The sequence below is a fragment of the Macaca fascicularis genome, chromosome 20 (genome assembly GCF_037993035.2).
Source record: "Macaca fascicularis isolate 582-1 chromosome 20, T2T-MFA8v1.1".
Classification (NCBI taxonomy): Eukaryota; Metazoa; Chordata; class Mammalia; order Primates; family Cercopithecidae; genus Macaca; species Macaca fascicularis.
This window is the reverse complement of record NC_088394.1, coordinates 19,116,648-19,143,436: the sequence shown is the minus strand read 5'-3', so window position 1 is coordinate 19,143,436 and position 26,789 is coordinate 19,116,648. Positions and strand designations below refer to the sequence as shown.

The 26,789-nt window shown below is 45.6% G+C and overlaps 1 protein-coding gene across 6 annotated transcripts in view; it reads right to left on the bottom strand.

The window, feature by feature from the left end:
* The window catches only part of VPS35L (VPS35 endosomal protein sorting factor like), a 148,006-nt gene that overhangs the window by 108,187 nt on the left and 13,030 nt on the right, over positions 1 to 26,789 (bottom strand). For all 6 annotated transcript variants that reach the window (XR_010583862.2, XR_012429315.1, XR_012429316.1 and 3 more), the window contains exons 3-8: positions 25,807 to 25,974; positions 22,437 to 22,559; positions 20,538 to 20,562; positions 16,527 to 16,603; positions 14,002 to 14,130; positions 3,588 to 3,672 (exon numbers count right to left, since the gene is read on the bottom strand). Coding sequence is in view for 2 of the 6 variants with exons in the window: in XM_005591372.5 (XP_005591429.2) it covers positions 3,588 to 3,672; positions 14,002 to 14,130; positions 16,527 to 16,603; positions 20,538 to 20,562; positions 22,437 to 22,559; positions 25,807 to 25,974 (607 nt within the window). In the remaining 4 variants the exon portion in view is untranslated. The remainder of the gene's footprint in view (positions 1 to 3,587; positions 3,673 to 14,001; positions 14,131 to 16,526; positions 16,604 to 20,537; positions 20,563 to 22,436; positions 22,560 to 25,806; positions 25,975 to 26,789) is intronic.

Genomic DNA, 26,789 nt, shown 5'->3' with positions numbered 1-26,789 from the left:
AATGAGACTGCCAGGGGAGCCAGACACAGCCACCAGCCTCTCCCCACCAATGACGGCCTCACTCCCTGAAGGTAAGCCGTGTGCAGGGACACATCAAGGACCAGCAGTGTATGATTTGACATCTATTTGAGAACCTAAAGCCCTTAACCATCCTGGGTCTCTCTTCGCCATCCCTACTGCCTTTCTGGGGCCATGCCAATCCCTGCCTCTCACCGGAAGTGCTGCCACAGGTTCCATGCTCCACCTCCGCCCTACAGTCTAGTCTCAACACAGAGCCTGTTAAATCCCACATAGGATCACCTCCCTCCTCTGCTCAACACCTTCTGGTGGCCCCTCCTGCCCTCGGAGTCACAGTCAAGGCCCAAGTCCTTCCAGTGGCCCCCAAAGCCACCATGGTCTCTGACCATGTCAGCTTCTGCCCCTCTCCCGGGCTCATCCCATCGCCTCCCTCTTGGCCTCCTTGGTTCTCAGGCCAACCTGGTGCTCCCAATGCTCCCACCCCAGGATCTTTGCACAAGCTGTTCCTTGGCCTCTTCTGCCCCTGGCCTCCGCCCCATAGACCCATAGGGCTCACCTCTCACCGCCTTCAAGTACCTGCTCAGGTAACCTCTCAACAAGGTCTCCACTGAGCACCTTACTTAAAATTGCACCCCTACCCCCTCACCTAATTCCATCCATTCCTGTTCACCTCCTCACCCCACTCTGTTTGGTTTTCTCCATAGCATGGATCATTGTCTAACATACAATTGGGTTGACTTAATTGTTTCGTAAATTCTCTTTTTTGGAAACATAAGCACCACAAAGGCGAAGATTTTTTTTCTTTTCTTTCTTTCTTTTTTTTTTGAGACGAAATCTCAGCTCTGTGGCACAGACTGGAGTGCAGTGGCGCGATCACAGCTCACTGCAACTTCCGCCTCCCAGGTTCAAGCTATTCTCCTGCCTCAGCCTCCCGAGTAGCTGGGATTACAGGTGGCTGCCACCACACCTGGCTAATTTTTATATTTTTAGTAGAGATGGGGTTTCACCATGTTAGCCAGTCTGGTCTCAAACTCCTGACCTGACATGATCCAACTGCCTCAGCCTCCCAAAGTGGTAGGATTACAGGCGTGAGCCACCGTGCCTAGCCAAGGCAAGGATTTTTGTCCCTTCCATTTGCTGACACCTCCCTAGTGGCCTGCAGAGAGCCTGATACCACCTCTCCGGGCCATCTGAACCCATCAGGCCTCATCTGTCAGCTGGGACATCTCCTCTTTTTGCCTAGGTAGCATCCACTCCCCTTTCTTCCGCTAGCTGTATCACTCTTTTAGTTCTGGGGTGACCAGGCCTGGATAATCAGTGCATTTCATCCCCCAGATACCACAACTGGCTCAGGGACGGACAAGTGAACCAACCCAGGCCAATGAGATGGGATTCTGAAACTTCTGTGGGAATGCTTGGAGAAAGCAGCTCTTTCCATGCCCTGGGACCACCAGCAGTAAAGCTAGCAGAAGCTGAGGACACCTTGTGAAACTCGAGAATGCACCCAACCCAAGGGCAAGGTCTTTTTTCTTTTCTTTTCTTTTTGGAGACAGAGTCTCGTCCTGTCGCCCAGGCTGGAGTGCAGTGGTGTGATCTTGGCCCACTGCAATCTCCACCTCCTGGGTTCAAACGATCCTCCCGCCTCAGCCTTCCGAGCAGCTGGGACTACAGGTGCGCACCACAACACCCAGCTAATTTTTGTGTTTTTAGTAGAGACGGGGTTTCGCCATGTTGGCCAGGCTGGTCTTGAACTCCTGACCGCAGATGATCCACCCACCTCTACCTCCCAAAGTGTTGGGATTACAAGTGTGAGCCACCATGCCCGGCCCAAGGGCAAGGTCTTAATGACACTGTTTGGGTTCCTGGATCCAGCTGCACCTGAAGCCAGAACTACCCCTGGAATTTTCAGCTTAAGCCAATAAATACCCCCTTTTCCAAGGTTAGTTAGCTTTCTTGTCACTTGTCTTAGCTAGTGCACTCCGGCCTCCAGTCTCTTGGACAGGACTGGGATGCACAGAAATGAATGAGTCTCTCAGATTGACAGTTTGCTTTCTGACACATTATACCTTTCAATGGGTTACGGATAAGATTTGCTGGGTTGGGAGCCCATTGGTCCCTGTAAGACAGTGAATGTCTCTGTTCTGATCTTCTACGTGTTCAGCTCTCAGAAAGCGCCCTTATTTCCTAGTTCTGGTGGGATGCCTCGCTGTGGGGCACATCATATAAAGCTTAGAGGACTACATGGTCTGAGCAAACTGCTAATGGCACGATGCTCTGGCCTAACCAACCACTGTCAAGCAGCACAGGGGCCTCCTGCTCCTCCAGGTTATTCTCTTCAGTCTAAACCTTTTTGCCTGGCTCCAAAAGGTCACTCTACCTGTGAGGTGGTGTGTGGGACTAGGGGCAGCCACAGTGATGCAGGAAGTTATCCAGGTGGGAGAGGGCTGTGGCTAGGATTAAAATTTTAACAGTGAGGCTGGGCACAGTGGCTCAGGCCTGTCATCCTAGCACTTAGGGAGGCCGAGGCGGGCAGATCACTTGAGGTCAGGAGTTTTGAGACCAGCCTAGCCAACATGGTGAAATCCCATCTCTACTAAAAATACAAAAACTAACCAGGTGTGGTGGCGTGCGCCTGTAATCCCAGCTATTGGTGAGGCTGAGGCAGGAAAATCGCTTGAACACGGGAGGCAGAGGTTGCAGTGAGCCGACATCACGTCATTGTACTCTAGCCTGAGTGACAGAAACTTTATCTCCAAAAAGAAAAAAAAAAAATTTTAACAGTGAAGAAAGAAAAAAATGGACATGCTGGAGAGAGCTTTAGGAGGCTGAACCGAAGAATTTGGTGACTGGACATGGGCATGTGGGGAAAGATGCTCAGACTCCCAGCTTAGGCAACTGGGTACATGGTGGTGCCATTCCTGGAGACAGAAACTCAGTGGGAAAAGGGAAAGGGCTGGGAACAGATGCCAAGTACAGTTTCAGGTGCCTGTGAGACGGCAAGGGACCCATGCTGCTTAGTGCCCCCAGCCTGCCCTGCTTCACTCATTCACTTTACTAGTCTCTCAGAAGATTAGGAAAAACAGGCCAGACATGGTGGCTCATGCCTGTAATTCCAGCACTTTGGGAGGCCAAAGCAGGAGGATCACTTGAGGTAGGAGTTTGAGACCAGCCTGGGCAATACTACGAGACTCTGTCTCTACCAAAAAAAAAAAACTTAGCTAGGCATGGTGGCATGAGCCTGTAGTCCCAGCTACTCAGGAGGCTGAGGCAGGAAGATGGCTTGAGCCCAGGAGTTTGAGGCTGCAGTGAGCTATAACTGTGCCACTGCCCTCCAGTCTGGATGACAGAACAAGACCCTGACTCAAAAAAAAAAGTAGAAAAAATAAACTTTTAGAATGTTTCAAAAATAGCACCCTTATTAATGGGTGGCGGGGGATGGTTTGATTTCTCTCATGACTTACTTAATAACTTAAACCACGGCAGAACCTAATTTACAGTAACTCTACCACCCAGTTCTTGACAAAACGAACATATTTCCAAGATCTAAGATGCATATGACAGGTACTTACCAAATGTATCAAGTATGTCGGTGATAAGGACAAATTTACTTGGGTAGAACTGAATAACACTGGTGTCTGAAAGAAGCTTTGAACACTAAAAAAAGAGAAAAAGAGAGAAAATTCACTCTGGCATGTCTGGTATGGGTAGGACACTCCAGACCTGAAAAATTAATGGTTTCTATAAACAAGTTGAGATACTTACTATGTGCCAAGGCCTGTGCTAGGCAACGAGCAACGAATGACAAGCTAAACCTCAGTGCTTTTGACAAAGAGAGCCAGACTCTGCTCACAACAGAACCTCTTTTTTTTTTTCCTTTCCTTTTTTTCTTTTTTTGTAGAGATGGGGTCTTGCTATGTTGCCCAGGTTGGCCTTAAACTCCCAACCTCAAGTGATCCTCCCACCTTAGCCTCCCAAAGTGCTGGGATTACAGGCGTGAGCCACCACACCCAGCCCATAACACAGCCTCTTAAGGAAATACAATATCACCTTCTTCAGGAAAGCCTTATCCAAAAGGATCCTGCTTGTATACTGGTAACCAGGAAGCACTCAAAATCACTGAGAGAAGTGAATGACATCTCTCTCATCACAGTCCTCATCTGTGGCCCCATCTTTGTTCAACTGCTTTGCAGACTGCCTTCTTCTGTTGATTTCAGGGTAATCAGCATCCGTAAACATTCTTTTTTTTTTTTTTTTTGAGATGGAGTCTCGCTCTGTCGCCCAGGCTGGAGTGCAATGATGTGATCTCCGCTCATTGCAAGCTCCGCCTCCCAGGTTCACGCCATTCTCCTGCCTCAGCCTCCTGAGTAGCTGGGACTACAGGCGCCTGCCACCTCGCCCGGCTAATTTTTTGTATTTTTTAGTAGAGACGGGGTTTCACAGTGTTAGCCAGGATGGTCTTGATCTCCTGAACTCGTGATCCGCCCGCCTCGGCCTCCCAAAGTGCTGGGATTACAGGCGTGAGCCATCGCGCCCGGCCAACATTCTTTTCTAAGAAATGACCCCATAAGTAAATCCCCAAGGCTTCATAAACTCACACTGATTATTTATACTCAGTCCCAAATTCCCCCCTAAAAGGAATACAAGCTTCAATGAATACGTGCTACTCTGGAAATATGACCTTCAATGCTGAGAACATGTTGGCTTTGCAGGGAATTGCTGAATTCTACATTCTCATTCATGCCAAAGGGTCACAGCCATGCTCTTTATTTAATTTTTAAAAATTTTATTATTCTTTTATTAGAGATAAGGTCTTGCTCTGTCACTCAGGTTGCAGTGCACTGGTGCAATCATAGCTCACTGCAACAATGAACTCCTGGGTTCAAGCAATCCTCCCGCCTCAGCCTCCTGAGTAGCTGGGACTATAGGTATGTACCACCATGGCTGGCTAATTTTTTTTTCTTTAATTTTATGTAGAGGCAGGTTCTCACTATGTTGCTTAGGCTGGTCTTGAACTCCTGCCCTCAAGCAATCCTTCCACCTCAGCCTCCCAAAGTGCTGGAAATACAGTTGGTGAGCCACTGCACCCAGCCAACACATTCAGAACTGTTTTTCTGAGTACTCATCTGCTATTTAGTGTTCAGGACTCTTCATGGAAGACTGAAGTCACACAATGTGGCCCCAAACACCTTAGATTAAGTTATCTTTTATCATCAGAAACAGAAAAGCTCTTTCTAGAACTAAATTTAATGCCATGCCCTGAAGTCTTTACACATACAAAAGTCAGCATAAGGAATTAAATAACTGCTACACTTCATCACCCCAACGGTTGACCCTCAGAAAGAAAAATGTCATTTAAAAATTAAAAAAAAAAGATGTTCAGACATTTAGAAAGGATTATTTAATATGCAATTCTAATATGCAGAGAATGGTGAGAACGTTCACCATGTCAAGAGATAGGTTGACATGTGTTTTCAGTTTGGTGTTGTTACCCAACATCTAAATTGTTAGAGTCACCAAGTTTCTCCATAGCATTGCAGGCTTAAAAGTAAACAATGTGTCTGATTTGCGAAACATCCTCTTACAGCCCAGATGTTATTTGGGGGTGGGGGGGAATGTAAGCTGTAAAAGCAATAGTGCTGACACCAAACGTGGCAATTGGATGTATGAGGAATTCCATTTCCTGACACCTCGCTCTGCGATTTTCATATGCCCTTTGTGAGAGTTCCAACTTAAACAACTGCCCCATGAGATTTCAAGGCTGGAAAAAGCTAACAACTCCAAATCTTAGAGACTGTTTACAATACACAGTTCTCGGTTCCTAGGGATGTGACATCTCTGAGTTCTACCAAGAGCTGGGCTTGCACCGTCTCTCAGCGATGAGTTACTGCCCACTGGTGAGGTGAGAGAGAGAGAATTTAAACAGAGGATTTCAAATTAAACACAGCTGGGGCTTTCCAAACATCTGTGCATTGATTTTCTCCCAAGCTGGTTTCATAGAACATATATTTTATAAAGGACAACAGGAACAAGATTTTGTTTTTAATCCAAAGTTAAAGCTATAATGATCTTATACATTGAAGTTACTTTTTAAATTACTGTTTTGAAGATGCCACAGTTTTTAAAGCTTTGGTGCCGCTTCCTAAACTTGTCTGATAAGAATCAGGTAACCCAGGTATGTGTTAACAATACAAATCCCAGCTGGGCGTGGTGGCTCACACCACTAATCCCAGCACTTTGGGAGGCTGAGGCAGGAAGATCGCCTGAGCCCAGGAGTTTGAGACCAGCCTGGGCAACGTAGTGAGACCCCAGTTTCTACAAAAAATACAAAAATTATCCAGGCATGGTGGTGTGTGCCTGTAGCCCTAACTACTCAGGAGGCTGAGGTGGGAGAATCACTTGAGTGAGGGAAGCAGAGGTTGCAGTGAGCTGAGACCGCCCCACTACACTCTAGCCTGGAAGACAGAGCAAGAACCTGTCTCAAAAAAAAAAAGGTTAAAAAAATTTGAATAGCCAGAACAAATGCATACATTCAAAGATGACCTGAGTAGGAAGGAAAGAAGTAGACCATTATTATCCAGAATACATTTTAAAAATCCCAAAACTCAGTACGAAAAACACAGGTAACAAAATGGAAAAATGGGCAAAAGAAATCAGCAAAGGGCATTTTACAAAAAAGGAAACCCCCATGGCCTATAAATATGTGAAAAGATGCTCATTTTTATTAGTAATCGAGGAACTGCAGATTAAAACCACAAGAAAATACGACTGGAAAAATTAAAATAGAAAATCTGCTCATCCCAAACGGTGGTAGAATGTTGAATCGCACAGACTCTCACACGCCCACATGCTACTACAAGCGTATGTTGGCACAGCTACTATGGAAAATAACTTAGCATTATCTGGAAAAGCTGAAGAGGCACAGAGCAGTTCTACTCTTAGGTATAGGCTCTTATCTAGAGAAAAGCTTTACATGGGCACCAGCAGACGTGACCGAGCGTGCTCACAGCGACATCGTCCATGTAGTGAAAAAAGAAAAGAGCCAGATGCTCATCAACAGATGGCAAAATTTATGCATCAGAAGATGATTTCATACTCAATGCAATCCCTGTCAGAATCCCAAAAGGTTTTTTTTTTTTATTTTGTAAAAATTGACAAGCTGATCCTAAAATTCATATAGAAATGCAAAGGGCCCAGAACAGTGAAAATAATTAAAAGAAGAAGAAGAAAGTTAAAAGACTTATCCAACCCAGGCCAGGTGTGGTGGCTCATGCCTGTAATCCCAGCACTTTAGCGGGCCAAACTGGGTGGATCACCTGAGGTCAGGAGTTTGAACAGAGACTAGCCTGGCCAACGTGGTGAAACACCATCTCTACTAAAAATACAAAAATCAGCTGGGCATGGTGGCAGGCGCCTGTAATCCCAGCTACTCGGGAGGCTGAGGCAGGAGAATCGCTCGAATCTGGGAGGTGAAGGTTTCGGTGAGCTAAGCCAAGATGGTGCCACTGCACTCCAGCCTGGACAACAGAGCACGACTCTGTCTCAAAAAAAAAAAAAAAGACTTATATTACCCAGTTTCAAACTTGCTATAATGCCATAGTCATCAAAACAATGTGGAATTGGCCAGGCACAGTGATTCATGCCTTTAATCTCAGCACTTTGGAAGGCCGAGGTGGGCAGATCACTTGAAGTCAGGAATTCGAGACCAGCCTGGCCAACATGGTGAAACCCCACTTCTGCTAAAAATACAAAAATTAGCCAGGTGCGGTGGCGCGCACCTATAATCTCAGCTACTGGGGAGGCTGAGTCATGAGAATTGCTTGAACCTGGGAGGCAAAGGTTGGAGCAAGCAAAGATCACGCCACTGCACTCCAGCCCGGGTGACAGAGCAAGACTCTGTCTCACAATGTGGAACTGGCATAATGATTGACTAATGTCAGTAGAATGACAGTGAGAGTCCAGAAGTAAACCTTTACATTTATGGTTGATTGATTTTGGTTTTTTTGTTTTTTAAGTAGTCTGAGTTTGCCACCAGTGGTCAATTTTTTTTTTTTTTTTTTTGAGATGGAGTTTCGCTCTTGTTTCCCAGGCTGGAGTGCAATGGCATGATCTCGGCTCACCGCAACCTCCGCCTCTCGGGTTCAAGTGATTCTCCTGCCTCAGCCTCCCAAGTAGCTGGGATTACAGGCATGCGCCACTGCACCCAGCCAATTCTGTATTTTCAGTAGAGACGGGGTTTCTCCATGTTGGTTAGGTTGGTCTTGAACTCCTGACCTCAGGTGATCCGCCCACCTCGGCCCCCAAAGTGCTGGGATTACAGGCATGAGCCACCATGCCCAGCCTTGGTCAACTGATTTTTAACAAAAGTGCCAAGATCTCAGTAGAGAAAAACATAGTCAATATGGTTTGGCTCTGTGTCCCCACCCAAATCTCATGTCGAATTGTAATCCCCAGTATTGGAGGAGAGGCCTGGTGGGAGGTAACTGAACCATGAGGGTAGACCTCCCCCTTGCTGTTCCTATGATACAGTTCTCGTGAGATCTGGTTGTTTGAAAACCTGTGTCACCTCCCTGTTCGTGCTCTCTCTCTCTCTCTCTCTCTCTCTCTCTCTCTCTCTCTCTCTCTCCTGCTCTGCTATAGAAAGATGCCTTCCGCCATGATTTTAAGTTTCTTGAGGCCTCCCCAGCCATGCTTCCTATACGGCCTGTAGAACTGTGAGTCAATTAAACCTCTTTTCTTCATAAATTACCCAGCCTCAGGTAGTTCTTTACAGCAATGCAAGAATGGACTAATACAATAGTCTTTTCAACAAATGTTGCTGAGACAACTGTAGCTCCACATGCAAATAAAATTTATTTAGATCCTTACCTTATAGCATATATAAATAGTAATTCAAAATGAACCATTGACCTAAATGTAAGTGCTAAAATTATAAAACTTCTAGAAGAAAACAAAGAAAAAAATCTTCATGACCTTGAGCTAGGCAAAGAGTTCTTAGATAAAACTACAAAAGCATAAGCTAAAATGAGAAAATTGATGAATGAAGCTAAAAGTAAAAACTTCTGACTGGGCACAGTGGCTCATACCTGTAATCCCAGCACTTTGGGAGGCCAACACGGGTGGATCACTTGAGGTCAGGAGTTCAAGACCAGCCTGGCCAACATGGCCAAACCCCGTCTCTACTAAAAATACAAAAATTAGCTGGGCATGGTAGCAGGCGCCTGTAATCCCAGCTACTCAAGAGGCTGAGGCACGAGAATCACTTGAACACAGGAAGCGGAGGTTGCAGTGAGCTGAGATCATGCCACTGCACTCCAGCCTGGGCAACAAGAGCGAAACTCTGTCTCAATCAATCAGTCAGTCAATAAAAACTGCACTTCAAAGACACAATTATGAAAACAAAAAGACAAGTCACAGACTAAGAGATCACATACTTGACAAAGAAATAGTATAAAAAACATATAAAGAATTGTTACAACTGGCCAGGTGCATGGCTCATGCCTGTAATCCTAGCACTTTAGGAGGCCAAGATTAAAGGACTGCTTGAGCACAGGAGTTTGAGACCAGCCTGGACAACAAAGTAAAACCCTCTGTTTCTACAAAAAATTTAAAAATTAGTTGGGTGTGGCAGCTACCAGGGAGGCTGAGGTGGGAGGACCACTTGAACCCGGGAGGTCAAGGCTATAGTGAGCTGTGATGGCAACACTACACTCCATCTGGAGTCACAGAGCAAGACCCTGCCTCTTGAGGAAAAAAAATTTGTTACAACTCAACCAAATAATATAACTTTTAAATGAAGAGGCCTTGAATAGACATTTCACTGTAGATATACAAATGGCTAATAAGCATGTACAAAGATGTTCAACATCACTGTTAGGGATATGCAAAGTAAAACCACAATGAGGTACCACTTCAAACCCACCAGGATGGTAGGATGGTTATAACAGAGGTGATAGGCCAGGTGTGATGGCTCAGGCCTGTAATCCCAGTGCTTTGGGAGGCTGAGATGGGAAAATCACTTGAAGCCAGGAATTCAAGACCAGACTGAGCAACACAGCATGGCCCTGTCTCTACAAAAAAGATTTTTTAAATAAACTGGGCATGGTTGTGGCCAATTGTATTCCCAGCTACTCAGGAGGCTGAGGTGGGAGGATCGCTTGAGGCCAGAGTTTGAGGCTGGAGTGAGCTACGATCGCACCACTGCACTCCAGCCTGGGTGACAGAGACCCTGTCTCAAACAAACAAACAAAAAGAAAACAGAAAAAAAGATGGACAATGCCGAGTGTCAGAAGATATGGAGGAATTAGAACCCTCAGATAAATGGTGCAGCCATTTGGAAAACAGTTTGGCAGTTTCTCAACAAGTTAATCCTAACATACCATATGACCCAGCAATTCCATTCCTAAAATTTTACCTAACAGTAATAAAAACGTAAGTCCACACAAACAATGGTATGCAAATGCGTACAGCAGCATTATTCATAACAGCCAGAGAGTGGGAACAACCCAAATGCCCATCAACTTGTTAAGATAACCACACATTAGAATACGATTCAGCAGTGAAAAGGAACAAAGTATCCACACGTGATACAATGTGGATGAACCTCAAACATATTATAGTAAAGAAAATAATCCAATTTAAAAATGGCCAAAAGAGCTGAAGAGACATTTCTCAAAAGATGATACACAAATTAGCCAAGAAGTATATGAAAATATGCTCAGCATCACTCATCATCAGGGGAATCATCAAATGAAAACCACATGAAAATGGCTACTATCAAAAAGACGAAAATAGGCTGGGCATGGTGGTATGTGCCTATAGTCCCAGCTACTTGGGAGGCTGAGGTGGGAGGATCACTTGAGTCTGGGATTTCTAGGCTGTAATGCAGTGTGATCGCGCCTGTGAGCAGCCACTGCACTCCAGCCTGGGCAACCTCATCTCTTAAGAAAAAAAAAAAATGCAGATGAGAATACAGAGAAAACTCTTTTTTTTTTTTTTTTTGAGACAGAGTTTTGCTCTTGTCGCCCATGCTGGAATGCAATGGTGAAATCTTGGCTCACTGCAACCTCCGCCTCCTGGGTTCAAGTGATTCTCCTGTCTCAGCCTCCCAAGTAGCTGGGATTACAGGCACCTGCCACCATGCCCAGCTAATTTTTGTATTCCTAGTAGAGATGGGGTTTCACTATGTTGGCCAGGCTGGTCTCGAACTCCTGACCTCAGGTGATCCACCCACCTCAGCCTCCCAAAGTGCTGGGATTACAGGCGTGAGCCACCGCGCCCAGCCGAAAAGGGAACTCTTATACACTGTGGGTGGAAATGCAAATTAGTGTAACAATTCTAGAAAACAGTATGGAAATTTCTCAAAAAACTAAAAATAGAACTACCATATGATGTAGCAATCCCACAACTAGGTTATCATCTAAAGAAAAAGAAATCAGTATATCAAAGAAATTATCAGCAGTACCATGTTTATTGCAGCGCTATTCACAATAGCTAAGATATGAAATCAATCTACATGTACATAAATGGATGAATGGATAAAGAAAACGTGGTACACACACAGGAATATTATTTGGCCATAAAAAAATGAAACTCTGTAATTCACAGCAACACGAATGAGCCTGGAAACCATCAAGTTAAGTGAAACAGGCACAGAAAGATAAATACTGCATGTCCTCACTCACATGTGGGAGCCATGAAAGTTGAGTTCATAGAAGTAGAGAGTAGAACAGCGATGACTAGAGGCAGAGGCTGGGAAGGGTAAGGGCAAAGGGAGAACAAAGAGGTTGGTTAATGGGTACAAAATTACAGCTACACAGGAGGAATAAGTTCTAGTGTTCAATAGCACCTAGAGTGGCTATAGTTCAAAATGTATTGCGTATTTTCTGTTTTTTTTTTTTTTTTTTTTTTTTTTTTTGAGACAATCTCACTCTGTCACCCAGGCTGGAGTGCAGCGGTGCGATCTCGGCTCACTGCAACCTCCACCTCCCACTTTCAAGCAATTCTCGTGCCTCAGCCTCCCAAGTAACTGGGATTACAGGTGTGTCCCACCAGGCCCAGCTTATTGTGTATTTTCAAATAGCTAGAGGAGAAGATTTTGAATGTTCCCAACACAAAGAAATTAGAGATGTTTGAGGTGATGAATATGCTAAATTACTTGGATTTGATCATTACACACGGGATACATGTATCAAAATATCACTTTGTACCCCATAAATATGTAGAATTATTACATATCAATTAAAAAGGCACATTATACTACGTGAGAGAAGTCAGATCCAAAAGATTATCTACGAATAATCCCATGTATATGAAATGTCCAGGAAAGGCAGATTTACAGAACCAGAAAACAGACTTGCAGTTTTCTGGGGTCGGGTATGGCAGTGGGATTTGATTACAAACAGGCTTGGGGGAATCTGGGGAGGTATACAAATGTTTTAAAACTAGATTGTGTGATAGTTGCACAACTCTATACGTTTAGTAAAAAAAATCACTGAATTACACACTTATAATGGGTGGACTTTATGATATGTAAAATATGCCTTAGTAAAGGAGCCACCAGGTACCCCTCCCCCCCACACACAGAACAACTTTACTATACAGCAAATTAGCCTGGCTAATTTTTGTATTTTTAGTAGAGACGGGTTTCACCATGTTGGCCAGGCTGGTCTCAAACTCCTGGGCTCAAGTGATCCACCCACCTCAGCCTCCCAACATGCTGGGATTACAGATGTGAGCCACTGCACCCGGCCTTGACTCTGTGTTTTGGATAAAGAAGGCAGTCCTTAATGTATTGTAGAATCGTTACTATTAGCCAGATGTGGAGTTGATGAAGCACACTTATGATTATTTTGTTTGTGAAGACATGAATCAAATCTCCCCCAGATGTAAACCTCTTAGAAGACACGGTTCTAAACTACAATAATCTATGGAGAGATGCTGCCAATGCAAATATTGTGAAGAAGCACTTGCTAGTTCAGATAGTTTCTCACTGGAGACACTCAGCAAGCAACCGTCTCCACGGGCTCCCAGGATGAGAGGCCTGGCCTTTGGGACTATTTACTCTGTAAACTAACATCAGTGATTGAAGAGAATGGGCGTGGGCTTGCCTCCCATCATGAAACACCAAAGAAATCACCCCTACTATACAAGGAGTCATCTTAAAAGACTTCAAGTGTCCAGTGTGAAGACTCCCGGACTCTCCTGTCTTTCAAAAGAACAGGTGAGAAAACAAATGTCACATTATCATAACATGGAATGAGAATGGGATCTGTCCTTTTGAACTAAAATGGCAGTTCAGAAATCCTTTGTTGACTCTGCTCTGAAAATGATGATTTAATGAATTATTCCTTTCCAAATGTGCTTCTGAGCACATTTTGCTGAGATAGCCAGATCTTCAGGACCAAGAAATATAAGCTGTTTTCCACATAGTACTTGTTCTTGTGGTTCAAGAATTGTCACTGGCTTAACAAACTCATCAGCAAAGAAGATTCAATGTATGTACCTCTCCCAATGCTGTAAACTTCTCCTTGTCACATAAGTATGCATAATATGTCTGAAATATTCATTTATCAGGGACACACGTCATTAATCCCAAAGATACCAAGCCAATGCAGTCAAGGAATCCCAACAGAAAGTTGCCCAATCTTTAGTGTGTACAAATCATAAATGTGTCAGGGGTTGCACCATGGTTAATGTACTGCACAACACATGGGGTATCATCAATTCTGTAACCTAGAGTGAAGAGTGCTTCCTGGAGTTGTGCAGTGCACAACCTGTGCAGCTGCACATGGTGACCCTGAGATTAGCCATCTCAAAAAAACACAGATTCATAATCATGGCTTTTCACAGGAAGTATATGAAAAGGAAAGGGATGAAAAAACAAGGGTAAGACCCTGCAGGCAGGCCCCTGAAAACTCTAAGTCTCCACAGTGGAATTTTACATAGGAAATTCTGGGTGGGGGCGGGGGGATCACTAGATCTAACCTGGATGACTATTTTTAGAGCCTTCACTTTTTGGTCTGAGGCCCAGGCATCCTTCAGCGACTGGTTGAGCTCCTCTATGCGGTTCACGTAATCCTGCTGAGTCAAGTTCAACAGCTCCTTTTGGGAACCCTGTGGGGAGAAGGCAGAAGGTGAAGGCACAGCAGGAAAAATATTGCTCGACTACCACCCTTATAAAGAATACCAGGTATTGGCTGAGTTTTGGTCTCTAAATTTTCCTCATATCCCCACAAGGATTGACAGCTTTGCCTTGCGATTTGCAATCAAAGAGGTTCTTTTGAGTTTTCTGACAAAGATGGACAGAGTGCTGTGGGTTGACAGGCTGGCCTTGGAAGCAAGTCAGACCTAAGCCACCTCCCAGCTCAGTCACTGAGTAGCTGTGTGACCCTGGGTGAGCTACTTTCCTCTCAGAGCCTCACCTGTGAATTGAGGTAACAAGACTTACCTCATTCAACCAACTGTGGGTCTCCTGTATGCAGGACACAGGACTAGATGCTCGAGAAACAAAGACATTTTTGCTCAAGATTCCCAAGCAATAAGACATGACAGGGTATTTCAGCACTAATGGAGCTTAAGATACTGAAGACAGATGGATATTAACTCAAACTGAGATAAATGCTCAGGAGAAAACGCAATTCTATGGGGATACATATACTGGATCTGAGGTGCCCATGGAAAAAAGCTCAACTGTTTCATGGGCTACTAAGGAAGAAAAATATGCTGATCACTGATGGGAACCAACTGAGAAACATATACCCCAATTTCAGAGATAGTCAAACGTGAGAGCAATGGTATATCTCAGACTGGGAGAAATATGGTAACAAAGAAATGGACTGTAAACTGTGATGGGGGATCAGGAATGGTTTCCTGGAGAAGTGATACTTGAGACAAACTCTAAGGGGAGTAGAGGTACAGAAGAGTGTGGGGGTGTTAATTAGACCAAGGAGAGAGTAATCAGGACAGAAAGACAACCACAGCAAAAACCCTTGGCAGCTGAGCAAGGGATTGTCACGGGGATGAAATGGCCATGTAGGTAAAGACTTGGCACGGTCCCTGGTGCACAGCAGATGCTCCTTAGCCCTGGGCTGTTGTTAAGAGGCTCTTCACACAACTCACAGGAGTGAAGGTCATCTGAATACATATGATGAGACCTGGAACCAAATGTTTATATGTGCATTTCCTATAATTCAAAATGAAAAACTCTTTATTAAAGAAATAAGAGTTGGCTGGGCATGGTGGCTCATGTCTGTAATCCCAGTACACTGGGAGGCCGAGGTGGGTGGATCACTTGAGGTCAGGAGTTCGAGATCAGCCTGGCCAACATCGTGGAACCCTTTCTCACCTAAAAATACAAAAAGTAGCTGGGCACGGTGGTGCGTGCCTGTAATCCCAGTTACTCAGGAGGTTGAGGCAGGAGAATTGCTTTAACATAGGAGGCAGAGGTTGCAGTGAGCTGAGATCATACCACTGCACTCCAGCCTGGGTGACAGAGCAACCTGCAACCTCCATCTCTTGGGTTCAAGCAATTCTCCTACTTCAGCCTCCCGAGTAGCTGGGATTACAGGCGCCTACCACCGTGCCCAGCTAATTTTTGCATTTTTAGTAGCGATGGGGTTTTGCCATGTTGGCCAGGCTGGTCTCGAACTCCGGACCTCAGGAGATCCTGCCTCGGTCTCCTAAAGTGCTGGGATTATAGGCGTGAGCCACCGTGCCCAGTCAAGATTGTTTTTTCAAGAAATTCTGTATTTGTTGGTTACATTTATGAATGTTTAAGTGTTGGCAAAAGACTCACTTTTTTTTCAAAGTACGTGTAGGCCAATTAAAAGATTCCTGTGGGCCATATCCAGCCAGCCCAAGCAGCGTCAGTTGCAAAGCAAAGTCTTTGTACTCCATAAGGCTACTTCTCAGGGAGGTGACTGCAGTTGGGTTTTTTTTTTTTTAGACAAAGTCTCGCTTTTTTGCCCAGGCTAGAATGCAGTGGCACGATCTCAGCTCACCGCAACCTCCGCCTCCCAGGTTTAAGCAATTCTCCTGCCTCATCCTCCCGAGTAGCTGGGATTACAGGCAGCCACCACCATGCTCAGCTGATTTTTATATTTTTAGTAGAGTCGGGGTTTCACCAGGTTGGCCAGGCTGGTCTCGAACTCCTGACCTCCCGTGATCCTCCCGCCTTAGCCTCCCAAAGTGGTGGGATTATAGGCATGAGCCACCGTGCCCAGCCTTGCAGCTGGTTTTTACCATAAGCCACTGTCGCTAGGGGACCCAGGCTTGCTCAGGCATCACGATGAGAAAAGAGGCCTCTAGAAAAGCAGCCCCAGTCAGGCTTCCCATGAGCTCGGCCAACTGCACGCTGGCATCCTTCCCTGGATGGAGTCATTGCCTTGGGAGGACTAAGCACAATGTGCAGCCCGGGAATTAATCAAAGAGCAGCCACCGAGGTTGATCTCACTTGGCAGGAGGAAGGAAAAGCTCTCGCACTCCCTGCACCCCACAGATGACTTGCTCACCTCCTCAAAGTCATCCAGCTCCTCCAGCCGGGTCCGAACCTTCTCTGACATTGCCAGTGTGGCAGTCCCGGCTTTGCCTAAACAGAATGAATTTACGTCACACAGGTGGCTTTTCTCCTGCACCAGTAGCCCCAGGGGAGGCATCTTTCACTCTACACTTCATCGTGAATACAGACTCTGGGGAACGATTCCATTACAGAAAACTATCCTAGATTTTCAAAGCAACTTCCTTATGTAACCAGAGTTCCATTGAAACTTTTCCCACTTAGAAGCTGCCCCTGGGAGCCCAGTGGGCCAGCCTCGAAGAGGTTAACTGCTGCATTTGAGATTTACAAACTTTGCTCTGTATCATCTGTTTATTCCTAAAGAAAGGCGGTCCAGATAAGGATGCCAAAAATCCGTCATTTCATTGTTTTCTATGAACAAAAGGCCCTCTTAGGCTCTTACTCACAGCGTAGAATTGTGCTCTTCTGCTAACAAAACAACCATCTCACTGTCTACCCAGGGTGGAAACACTAGGGCTTCAAAGCCGTCTCTTCGAGCAAACAGGACTAGCTGTGCCTCCTTCCTGCATCTGTCAGCACAATTTCGCCATCAGCAGGGACTGCTGGAGGGATGAAGGAAAGGCCCCCAGGCCACAGGCCAGCCACAAGGCAGGGCAATGCATCTAGCTGACTGCTGCCCTCTGTGGCTGTCTATTTCAGAATCCTTCCCCATCTCCCATCTTAAAGGGGCCTCTGCTCTAGTACTTTTTCTTTTTTTTTTTTTTTTTGAGACAGGGTCTTACTCTGTCGCCCAGGCTGGAGTGCGGTGGCGCGACCTTGGCTCACTGTAACCTCCATCTCAAAAAAAAAAAAAAAAAAAGAAAGAAAGAGAAAAAAAAAAAAAAAGAAATGTGGACTCAGGGTCAAGCTGCAGAACTCTTTTTGTAAGCCTGACAAATGTTTCAGGTTTTGAGAGTCACAAAGTGTCTGCTCCAACTACTCAACTCTACTGCTGTAGCACAAGAGCAGGCATAGATAATACGTAAACAAATTGATAGGGCTGTGTTCCAGTAAAACTGTACTTAACAAACAGGCAGTGGACCAGACTTGGCCTGCAGCATGCAGTCTACCAACCCCGATCTGGGGATACCCCAGTAGTGGAATGCTGGATCAAAGGGTTGGCCCACTGTCTTAAACCCTTTCAGCTACTATAACAAAATACCAGCAAGTGGGTGGCTTACAAATAAGAGCAATGTATTTCTCGCAGTCCTAAAGGCTGGGTGGTCCAAGATCAAGGTCCCAGCAGATTAGGTGTCTGGGGACGGCCTGCTTTCCGGTTCGGTTCATAGATGATGCCTTCTTGCTGTGTTTTCACTTGGTGGAAGGGGTGAGGGAGCACCCTTGGGCCTCTTTTATAGGGCACTAATCCCATTCATGAGGGTTCCACCCTCATTACCTAATCACCTCTGAAAAGGGCCCATCTCCTAATACCATCATCTTAGGGTTAGGATTTCAACATACGAATTGGGGCAGGGGAGTGTGGTTGGGCACAAACAACCGGACCATTGGCACCTGTCTTCAAATTAAATAAAAAATGAAAAAGTATTCTGCAAGGTGGTTGTGCCATTTTACATTCCCACCAGCAGCATATGAGAGTTTCTATTGCTCTATATTCATACCAAGTCTCATGTTGAAAGGTGATCCCCAGTGTTGGAGGTGGGGCCTGGTGGGAGGTGTCTGGGTTGTAGGGGAGGATCCCTCATGAATGGCTTGGTGCCATCCTTGCAGTAATGAGTGAGTTCTTATTCTTAGTTCCCATGAGAATCGGCTGTCAAAAAAAGCCTGGCATCTTCTCCCTCTCTCTCCTGCCTTCTCTTGCCATGCAATCTCTGCACACACCGGCTCTCATTTGCTTTCACCATGAGTGGAAGCAGCCTGAGGCCCTCACCAACAGCAGATGCTGGCACCATGCTTCTAATATAGCCTGTGGAACCATAAGCCAAGTAAAGCTCTCTTCCTTATAAATTAGCCAGCCTCTGGTACTCCTTTACAGTACCACTAAACAGACTAAGACACTTGGTATCACCACTCTATTCGATCTTTACAAACTGGTAGGTACAGGCTGGTATGATTTACCTTTTATGGTGTGGGATCAAAATTCTGTCCATAACAAGCTGGGCGTGGTAGCTCACACCTGTAATCCCAGCACTTTGGGAGGCCGAGGCGGGTGGACCACTTGAGACCAGGCTGGCCAACATGGTGAAACCCCGTCTCTACTAAAAATACAAAAATTAGCTGGACTTGTTGGTGCACACCTACAGGCCCAGTGACTCGGAAGGCTGAGATGGGAGAATTGCTTGAAGGCAGGAGGCGGAGGTTACACTGCACCATGGGTGACAGAGCAAGATTCCATATAAAAAAAAAAAAAAAAAAAATTCTGTGCATAACAAAGCTGCTCCCACTCTCTTGATTTCTAACGTGCTGTCTCATCCAGCAGAGCCGTGGGAAGAGTGGCAGCTGCCATATCAGAGACCTGCAATGAACCACGGTTGTGCTCATCTGCACCCAGTAGAACATGATCTGTCAGTTGCTCCAGAATCACCTCGGAGCATCAAAATAGGAATTCTGGGGTCCCATCCTACAAGATTAATTGAGCAAGTTGGGGCCAGACATCTATATTCATATAAAAGTTCCTCAGGCAATCCTGCTACATGGCAGTTTGAGATACCCAGGTCCACAGCTTCTGACTGTGTGTCTTAGGAGAGGAAGCTGAGAACTGCATTCAGGGACCAGTGGCCTATAAGACTGAGCATGTGGCCCCCTCACCAACATATCTTACGGCACAAGGGAAAAGACTTAAGGCAAGGGAAAGGCTCTCTTAAGCAATCCCCCAGTTGGTGAGGGAGGCACAACGATGGGGAGACTATTTCCTCTGTCATTTTAAACAGTAAGCTTATGTTTTACTCCTAGTAACCTCTTTGGGTTTTTTTTTTTTTTTTTGAGACAGAGTCTCGCTCTGTCACCCAGAATGGAATGCAATGGCGTGATCTCAGCTCACTGCAACCTCCGCCTCTCAGGTTCAAGCGATTTTCCTGCCTCAGCCTCCCGAGTAGCTGGGACTACAGACGTCTGTCACCACGCCTGGCTAATTTTTTTTTTTTTTTTTTAATTTTTAGTAGAGACGGAGTTTCACCATGTTGGCCAGGCTGGTCTTGAACTCCTGACCTCAAGTGATCTGCCTGCCTTGGCCTCCCAAAGTGCTGGCATTACAGGCATGAGCCACCACACCAAGCCGTACTTTTGTTTTTAATACAGAATTTCACTCTTGTCGCCCAGGTTGGAGTGCAATCTCGGCTCACTGCAATGTCTACCTCCCAGGTTCAAGAGATTCTCCTGCCTCAGCCTCCTCAGCAGCTGGGATTATAGGCATGTGCCACCACGCCCAGCAAATTTTTGTATTTTTAGTAGAAACGGGGTTTCACCATGTGGGCCGGGCTGGTCTCAAACTCCTGACCTCAGGCGATCTGCCTGCCTTGGCCTCCGAAAGTGCTGGGATTACAGGGGTGAGCCACCGTGCCTGGCCGTATTATTATTATTTTTTTAGACAGAATTTCGCTCCTGTCACCCAGGCTGGAGTACAATGGTGCGATCTTGGCTCACTACAACCTCCGCCTCCCAAGTTCAAGTGATTCTCCTGCTTCAGCCTCCTGAGTAGCTGGAGTTACAGGCATGCGCCACCACACCCAGCAAATTTTTGTATTTTTAGTAGAGAAGGGATTTCACCATGTTGGCCAGGCTGGTACTGAACTCCTGACCTCAGGTGATCCACCCACCTTGGCCTCCCAAAGTGCTGAGGTTTGATATTTTTTTAATTCATGCTCTAAATATGTATTTTAGTTCTATGTCTATCCACAATCTAAGCAATAGCTCCATCAGAATCATATCAGATAAACTTTTTTCCTTTGTAAAATGATATTAAAAGTAACGGCAGAATTTTCCCATCAAAACAACAACAAACTCATCTTACCTTTTTCAGATCCCATAAACAGATTCTGCAGAGACATAACATTCATTAATATTTTAAAATTCTAAGGCAGTATGTTCATTGTTTTCCAACAAAGCCATTTACATACCCAAGAGAAAGAAATATATATTCAAAGAAGGAAAATACAGTCACTAAAAACCACTGAAGATTCAAATTTCTACTCAAGTCAGGGTTCTCAAAGTCAGCAGACAAATACTAAAATTTTTGATATGCCAGCAGTCACATAATAGAAGTATTTTTAACCTACTCTGAATCAGGGTTTATCACCCTCTACACTACTGCCATTTGAGGCCAGATAACTTTTTGTGGGAGATTATTCTGTGCACCCTTGGATATTTAGTTGCATCTCTGGCCTCCACCCAATAAATGTCAGTACCACCTCCAGAACCGTGACAGTCAAAAATGTCTCTAGATATTGCCAAAGGACCACCCAGGGGTAAAAATTACTCCTGGTTGAGAATCACTGCTCTAAGTTAACTCTGTACAGTTTAAAAAAAAAAAAAAAAGACTCGATTTAAATAGTCCAGCAATTCTGCCTGTCATTTTGTTCAATGAGTGCACACCCTGGGAGGTAAAAAAAGAAGAGGCATTGTGGCCAAGCGTTCCCCGTGGCCTGCTGAGTTCACTACTTCCTCCGGGGCACAGTCCCATTTGTAGATGGACACGCTGCTACATTTCTTAGCCTCCCTGCACTTATGAATGGCCCATGACCACACCTTCAAGACAAATGTAACTGAAAGTGTTGGGGGACCCCAAGAAATCTTCCTAAATGGGAAGGGGTGCATCTTTCTTTCCCTTTCCTCCCTCTGTCTACCAACATGAATGTGAGGCAACACTCAATGCAGTCGAGGAGCAAGAAAGAACGCAGTGGAACCCTGATGCCCTTGGAGCTGCCACACCAGTCCTGGACTCCTCTGCTCGAGACTTCTCTCCAGTGTAAGGAGGGATACAGATCACCCCTGTTTACAGTGTTAGGAGGGGCTTTGGTTCTAAGCACTGAACCCAGTCCTAACTCACACAGGCATTACCCTGACTGGGTTAGTCTCAGCTCTCCTGAGTCTTTCCTTCCATAGCAGTTTGCCAAGTGGAAGGTAAGCCTTGAATTTCATAAGCATCTTGAGGCCAAAGCTAACTATTTCACCTAATGGCCATCCAGAGAAACAGTAAACTTCCAGCTCCAGGAGAAAAACCCGGCTATGTGGGACTTACTGAGTGACACCTTTCTCCCCCAGTGTCGTGCTGTCCTCCCTTCATAATTCATTTTTTTAATTAATTAATTAATCATTTTTTTTTGAGACAGGGTCTCACTCTTGGTGAGACAGTCACCAAGGCTGGAGTGCAGTGGTGCGATCTTTGCTCACTGCAACCTCCACTTCCCAGGTTCAAGCAATTCTCGTGCCTCAGCCGCTTGAGTAGCTAGGATTACAGGTGCCCGCCACCATGCCCGGCTAATTTTTGTATTTTTAGTAGAGACGGGGTTTCACTATGTTGGCCAGGCTGGTCTCGAACTCCTGACCTCAAGTGATCTGCCCACTTTGGCCTCCCAAAGTGCTGGGATTACAGGCGTGAGCCACCATGCCCGACCTCCTTCCTTCATAATTCAAACCTCCTCCCAAAGACAAGACTCTGCTGTTCTAATTCTTTCTCTGACCTGTGTCACATCCCTGATCCTTACCAGATTTTTCTGGGAAGCCTGTCAGTACATTTTTATGCCAACAACACTGACATACTACGTGAAGCCTTATATTTGAGCTTTTAAGAGAAGTAGAAAAATAAATAAATAAGTGAAACTTACAGAGCCCAAGAGTTAAAGCAATATAACAAAAAGAAATTACTACTAACTCCGAAGCAGACCCTGGGAGAGGGTCTCCTGGTACTCACAATAGACAGCTTTTCGGTAGTGGTGTACCGGGCAAGGATTTCTCCCCGTTTGTTGGCCCAAGGCTCAAAATCCGATCCTACAACAGAGTTATCATCTCTATCACGTTTCCTTCTGGAGCTGTCCTAAAGAAAGGCAAGAAAATCTCTTCAGCAGCAGTATCATTTTATTCTTTAAATATATACATATGTAAATAGAAGGCAGATAGTCCTTTACTGTGGAATAAAAGAGATCTGTCTCAAGGTTTACTATCATAAAAAAAATTACAGCGCCAGGCATGGTGGCTCATGCCTGTAATCCCAGCACTTTGGGAGGCCGAGGTGGACAGATCACTTGAGGGCAGGGGTTTAACACCAGCCTAGCCAACAAAGTGACACCTTTCTCCCCCAGTGTCGTGCTGTCCTCCCTTCAAACCCCGTCTCTACTAAAAATACAAAAATCAACCAGGTGCATGCCTATAGTCCCAGCTACTCAGGAGGCTGAAGCAGGAGAATCACTTGAACCTGGGAGGCAGAGGCTGTAGTGAGCCAAGATCGCACCACTGCACTCCAGTCTGAGTGACAGAGCAAGACTCCATCACAAAACAAAAAAAAAAAATCAGGCCATTTCATCACAAATGGACAATAAATATATCAAAAAATGCTCAAACTCATTAAGAATTAAGGAAAGGATAGTTGGAAAAGACTACTTTTTCAAGTATCAGAATGTCAAAGAGTTAAAATGCTGGCTGATGTCAGGCTGGCAAGAATGCAGGGAAACAGGCCCTCTTCAACATCACTGGTGGAAATACAGACTGGTTAACTCTTTTTGGAGGACAATTTGGTGATAGCCATCAAAACCTTAAATACACATTGCCTTATGCCAGCAAAGAGATGGAGTCTCGTTCTGTCGCCCAGGCTGGAGTACAGTAGCGCAATCCCCGGCTCACTGCAACCTCCGCTTCCCGGATTCGAGCAATTCTCCTGTCTCAGCCTCCTGAGTAGCTGGGATTACAGGTGCCCACCACCAGGCCCAGCTAATTTTTGTATTTTTAGCAGAGATGGTGTTTCACCACATTGGTCTGACTGGTCTCGAACTCCTGACCTCGTGATCCGCCCGCCTCGACCTCCCAAAGTGCTGGGATTACAGGTGTGAGCCACCGCGCCTGGCCAACGAGCAAAGAACTCCTAGGAAGCTACCCTGCAGAAATCCCTGCAGACATGCACCAAGGCATGTGTATGTTCGAGACACATGGTGCACTGCTGTTTGTATCAGCAAAACCCAGAAACTATCTGGGATATCCTCTATCTGATGGATACATCAGTAGAGGAATGGCAAATTAAAGTAGGTAAAGCCAGTCTTTAGAATACAATAAGGCTGGTCAAAATAAGGTTGTTCTAAATGTACTAACATGGATAGTTCTCCAAGACATATGGTCAAGTCAAAAAAAAAAAAAAAAAAAAGTTGGCTGGGTGGCATGGCTCACACCTGTAACGCCAGGACTTTGGGAGGCCAATGCGGGCAGATCACCTGAGGTTAGAAGTTCGAGACCAGCCTGGCCAATGTGACGAAGCCTTGTCTCTACAAAAAATACAAAAATTAGCCGGGTGTGGTGGCACATGCCTGTAATCCTAGCTACTCGGGAGGCTGAAGCAGGAGAATCACTTGAACCCAGGAGACAGAGGTCGCAGTGAGCCAAGATCGCGCCATTGCACTCCAGCCTGGGCAACAGAATGAGACTCCGTCTCAGAAAAAAAAAAGTAAAAACAAAAATAAAAATTAAATTTAAAAAAAAAAAGTTGTGGGGTGCAATGGCTCAGGCCTGTAATCCCAGTGCTCTGGGAGGCCAAGGCAGGAGGATTGCCTGCACCCAGGAGTTTGAGACCAGCTTTGGCAACACAGCGAGACCCTGGCTCTACCAAGAAATCCAAAATTAGCCGAGCGCAGTGGTGCACACCTGAAGTCCCAGCTGCTCGGGAGGCTGAGGCAGGGGGATTGTTTGAGCCCAGGAGTTTAAGGTTGCAGCAAGCTACGATCATGCCACTGCAGTCCAGCCAGGGCAACAGGGCAAGACTATCTCCAAAAAAACAAGTCACAAAACTGCAGATCCATTTATGTAACAATGGTAAATAACATATGAAACACAGCATAGGATGATGATTGAGAGCATGTATTCTGAAGTCAGACTGGCTGGGTTTGAATCCCAGCTTGGATGTGAATTGATATCTCTATCCCTCCATGGCTGCCTCTTTAATGAGGATTCTAATACCTCTCACAAGGTAGTAAGAGAACCAAATAGGAAACGCACTCTGAAAAAATGCCTGCCATGCAGTAAGCTGATGCTATAATTATTTATATATGAGTAGGCATGGGAATGCCCAGAGACTGCTGTCGGAAGTATCTATGAAAATACAGGGAAAAGCTATGGAAAAAGACACATTACGGCCACCATTCTCACGACCGCCAGGGTGGAGATGGGCATGAGAAGGATTGTTCTACATGACTTCTGACTTTTTCATATCAAAATGAGTGATTTACTTATGTAATTATGTAAAAAAGATTTATAAGAAGAATAAAATTAAAATTAAAAATAAATTTTAAGAGCCAGGCACAGTGGCTCACACCTGTAATCCCAGCACTTCGGGAGGCTGAGGCAGGGGGATCACTTGAGGTCAAGAGTTCGAGACCAGCCTGGCCAACATGATGAAACCTCGTCCCTACCAAAAAGCACAAAAATTAGTTAGGTGTGGTGGTGCATGTCTTTCCCAGCAACTCGGCAGGCTGAGGTGAGAGAATTGCTTGAACCCAGAGGCAGAGGCTGCAGTGAGATCGGACCACTGCACTCTAGGTTGGGTGACACACCAAGGCTATCTCAAAAAACATTAAGTGAAATTTAAAACTAAAAATAAACTTTAAAATCTTTCAAAAAAAAGAAGAAAGAAAAAGACCTACTTCCCAGAGCTACACCAGCCTCTCACGTCTGGATGACCTGAACTGTTGCAACCAGAATGTACTGTGTGCATTATTTGTGCAACTTAAAAAAGGGGAAGAAGCTTTAGGAGGCTCAGGTGGGAGGATCGCTTGAGGCTTGGAGTATGAGACCACCCTGGGCAACATAGCAAGACCCCGCCTCTACAACAAAATAAAAAATTAACCAGGCATAGCAGTGTGTACCTGTAGTCCCAGCTTTTCAGGAGGGTGAGTTGGGAGAATTGCTTGAGCCCAGAGTTGGAGGCTACAGTGAGCCACGATCACACCACTGCACTCCAGCCCAGGTGACAGAGTGAGACTCTGTCTCTTAGAGAAAAAAAAAAGGGCAGGACAGGAGAAAACCACCCATTCCTGTACCCACAAAACTGACCCTCACTGGACAACCATGGCCGGGGTGCTTACCGTGGCAGCTGCCAAGGCTACGGGGTCAGCAGTGGCTGCAAACATGGAGAGGGGGTCAGTCCCATCCAGGACGCTGCTCAGCGGGTCCACCACGGAGCTGGAGGAGGAGGAGGATGTGGAAGAAGTGCTTCCTTTCCGGTTCACTTTCTTCGTCTTTGATTCTGTGACCTGTGAGGAAAATTTCTGGAGGTAAAACGGAGCTCCCACAACTCTCCCCAGGGAAACACTCCAGTGGGTACTTTCCTCCCATTCTGGTAGTTGAATGGATGGTTCATTTACAGCAGAGATTTATCCATCTGCAGGGGATGCTTATTTTTTTGTGACAAATGGACATGACTCAGGATCACAGCTGTCGAGGAAAGGAAAGTAGGAAGTTAGGGTTAGGAAGTGTTAAAAAAATTAATTGAGAGGTCACTGGACTGAGAAGGCTACAGCACCTGGGGTTCCCTATGTAGCAAACCAAAATCCAACTCAATATAAGTAGTAAAATGGAACTTAAGCTTAATCAGTTGCAAATCGCCAACTACCTGCTAACTAGAGACTGGCCAATCAAAACCGACAACTAACCTCTAAGTAGGGAATTTCTACTTTAACCAGATACTTTTTTTTTGTCTTTCTCCCTTGAACACCTCATAAAAGTTTTCTGCTGGGTGCAGTGGCTCATGCCTGTATCCCAACACTTCGGGGTGCTGAGGCAGGAGGATCACTTGAAGCCAGGAGTTTGAGACCAGCCTGGGCAACATGGCGAAATCCTATCTCTACAAAAGATATGAAAATAATCCAGGTGTGATGGTACATGCCTGCGGTCCCAGCTACTCAGAAGGCTGAAGTGGGAGGATAGCAGGAGCCCAGGTGGCAGAGGTTGCAGTGAGCCGAGATCACACCACTGCACTCCAGGCTGTTAAATTTATGTGGTCTCTGGCCCCAGTTCCTGCCACAGAGCTCCTAATACCTTGGAAGATTCCCTGGGTGAAGGAGCTCCC